Source organism: Aplysia californica, unplaced genomic scaffold (genome assembly GCF_000002075.1).
Source record: "Aplysia californica isolate F4 #8 unplaced genomic scaffold, AplCal3.0 scaffold00426, whole genome shotgun sequence".
In the NCBI taxonomy this organism is placed as follows: domain Eukaryota; kingdom Metazoa; phylum Mollusca; class Gastropoda; order Aplysiida; family Aplysiidae; genus Aplysia; species Aplysia californica.
In genome coordinates, this window is record NW_004797696.1 from 69,840 (window position 1) to 71,705 (window position 1,866).

At 48.9% G+C, this 1,866-nt stretch overlaps 1 protein-coding gene across 1 annotated transcript in view; it reads left to right on the plus strand.

Moving 5' to 3' along the window:
• The window catches only part of LOC106012598, a gene marked incomplete at its 5' end in the record, with an annotated part of 27,032 nt that extends 26,215 nt beyond the window's left edge, over positions 1-817 (plus strand). Inside the window, 1 exon segment of the mRNA XM_013086005.1 lies at positions 667-817. Coding sequence (XP_012941459.1) covers positions 667-817 — 151 coding nt within the window.
• Positions 818-1,866: the final 1,049 nt, after the last annotated feature.

Here is a 1,866-nt window from a genome sequence, read left to right on the forward strand (position 1 = left end):
GTGGTTGTATGGTGTGGTGGTGATGCTGGTGTGGTGGTGGTGGTGGGGTGTGGTGGTGATGCTGGTGTGGTGGTTGTGTGGTGATGCTGCTGGTGGTAGTGGTGGTGTGGTGGTAGTAGTTGTGGTTTTGGTGGTGGTGATGTTATGTGGTGGCAATATGGTGTGGTGGTAGTGGTGATGGAGTGGTGTGGTGGTGTTAGTATGGTGTGGTGGTAGTGGTAGTGGTGGTGGAGTGGTGTGGTGGTAGTGGTGGTGGAGTGGTGTGGTGATAGTGGTTGTGGTGGTGGAGTGGTGTGGTGGTAGTGGTGGTGGAGTGATGTGGTGGTAGTGGTTGTGGTGGTGGAGTGATGTGGTGGTAGTGGTGGTGGTAGTATGGTGTGATGGTAGTTGTTGTGGAAATGGTGGTGTGGTGTGGTGGTAGTGATGGTAATATAGTGTGGTGGTGAGGTGGGGGTGAAGTGTGGTTGTGATAGTGCTGGTAGTGATAGTGGTGTGGTGGTGGTGCTGGTGTTGTGGTGGTGCTGGTGTAGTGGTGGTGGTAGTGATGCTGTGCTGTCGGGGGGTCTGGTGCTGCTGGTAGTGGTGGTGGTTGTGGTGTGGTGGTAGTGGTTGTGTCTGTTGTAGTTGTGTAGTGGTAGTGATAGTGTGGTGTGGTGGTTGTGGTAGTGGTGGTGGGAGTGGTGGTAAAGATCGTGGGGGTGTGGTTGTTGCAGTAGTGATGCTGGAGGTGTGGTGTGGTGGTTTTGATGGTGGTAGTGTGGTAATGGTGGTAGTGGTAGTGGTACTGGTAGTGGTGATGTGGTGGTGGTGGTGCTGATGCTCTTGGCGGTGGTAGTGGCGGGAGTGGTGCTGATGCTGGTAATGGGGGTGGCAATGGTGGCGCTGGTGGTAGTAGTGGTGATGGTAGGGGTGGGAGTGGTGCTGGTGCTGGTGCTGGTTGTGATGGTGGTGCTGGTGGTGGTAGTAGTGGTGATTGTGGTAGGGGTAGTGATGGTGCTGGTAATGATAGTGGTAGTGGTGGTAATGGTGGTGACGGTAGTGGTGGTGCTGGTGGTAGTGGCAAGGGTGGTTGTGGTGCTGCTGGGGAATGGGGAGTTGACGAGTTTTCTAGTGTGATTTGCTCTGCTCCTTCTGTCCAATCAACAAGCATCCATCATGTGGGTTGTTGGCGGATTCTCTAGTGTGGTTTGCTTCTTTTTTCCAATGAAACATCTATCGTCCTTATCTCCCCTTCTTCTTTCTCGTATAAGTGTGTGTTACTCTCTTGCAACTCCCCTAATCTTCTGGCGCTCAAATGACCCTATGCAGTTGCGAGCGCCGTAAAAACTTAACTAAAAGTATACCCAAAAAAACCAACATCCATCGTCCTTATAATCTCTCTTCCTTCATACTATGTTGAATGTCAGTAGTTTTTAACCATGTTTATTTATTATATTATATTTAGTGCTGTATACATTATGGGTCAGGCTGAAAGAGAAGAGCAATTTTATTCTGCTCTAAATACTGGACCTGCTGAATGGCGACAAATAAATGTGTAAGCCTGCATATTTATTTGTGTTTGTGTGCTGCCCGTGTCCCCATAAAAAGAGCAAGTAAATAAGGGAGAATGTTGTTATACCGAGGAGAACTCATTACTACGCGGAAGTTTCTCACTGAAACGTAATTAATGTTATCCCAATATTTTTGCTGTTGCATGTCGTGGGTCACCTTTTGTGTTTGTTGTTTGACAGCATTTGTGATGCGCTCGGGTTACTTTGAGTCGTAAGGAAGTAATGTTTGTGCGTGTCTGGTTGTGTGTATGTGTGTGTGTGTGTTTGTGTGTGTGTGTGTGTGTGTGTGTGTGTGTGTGTGTGTGTGTGTGTGTGT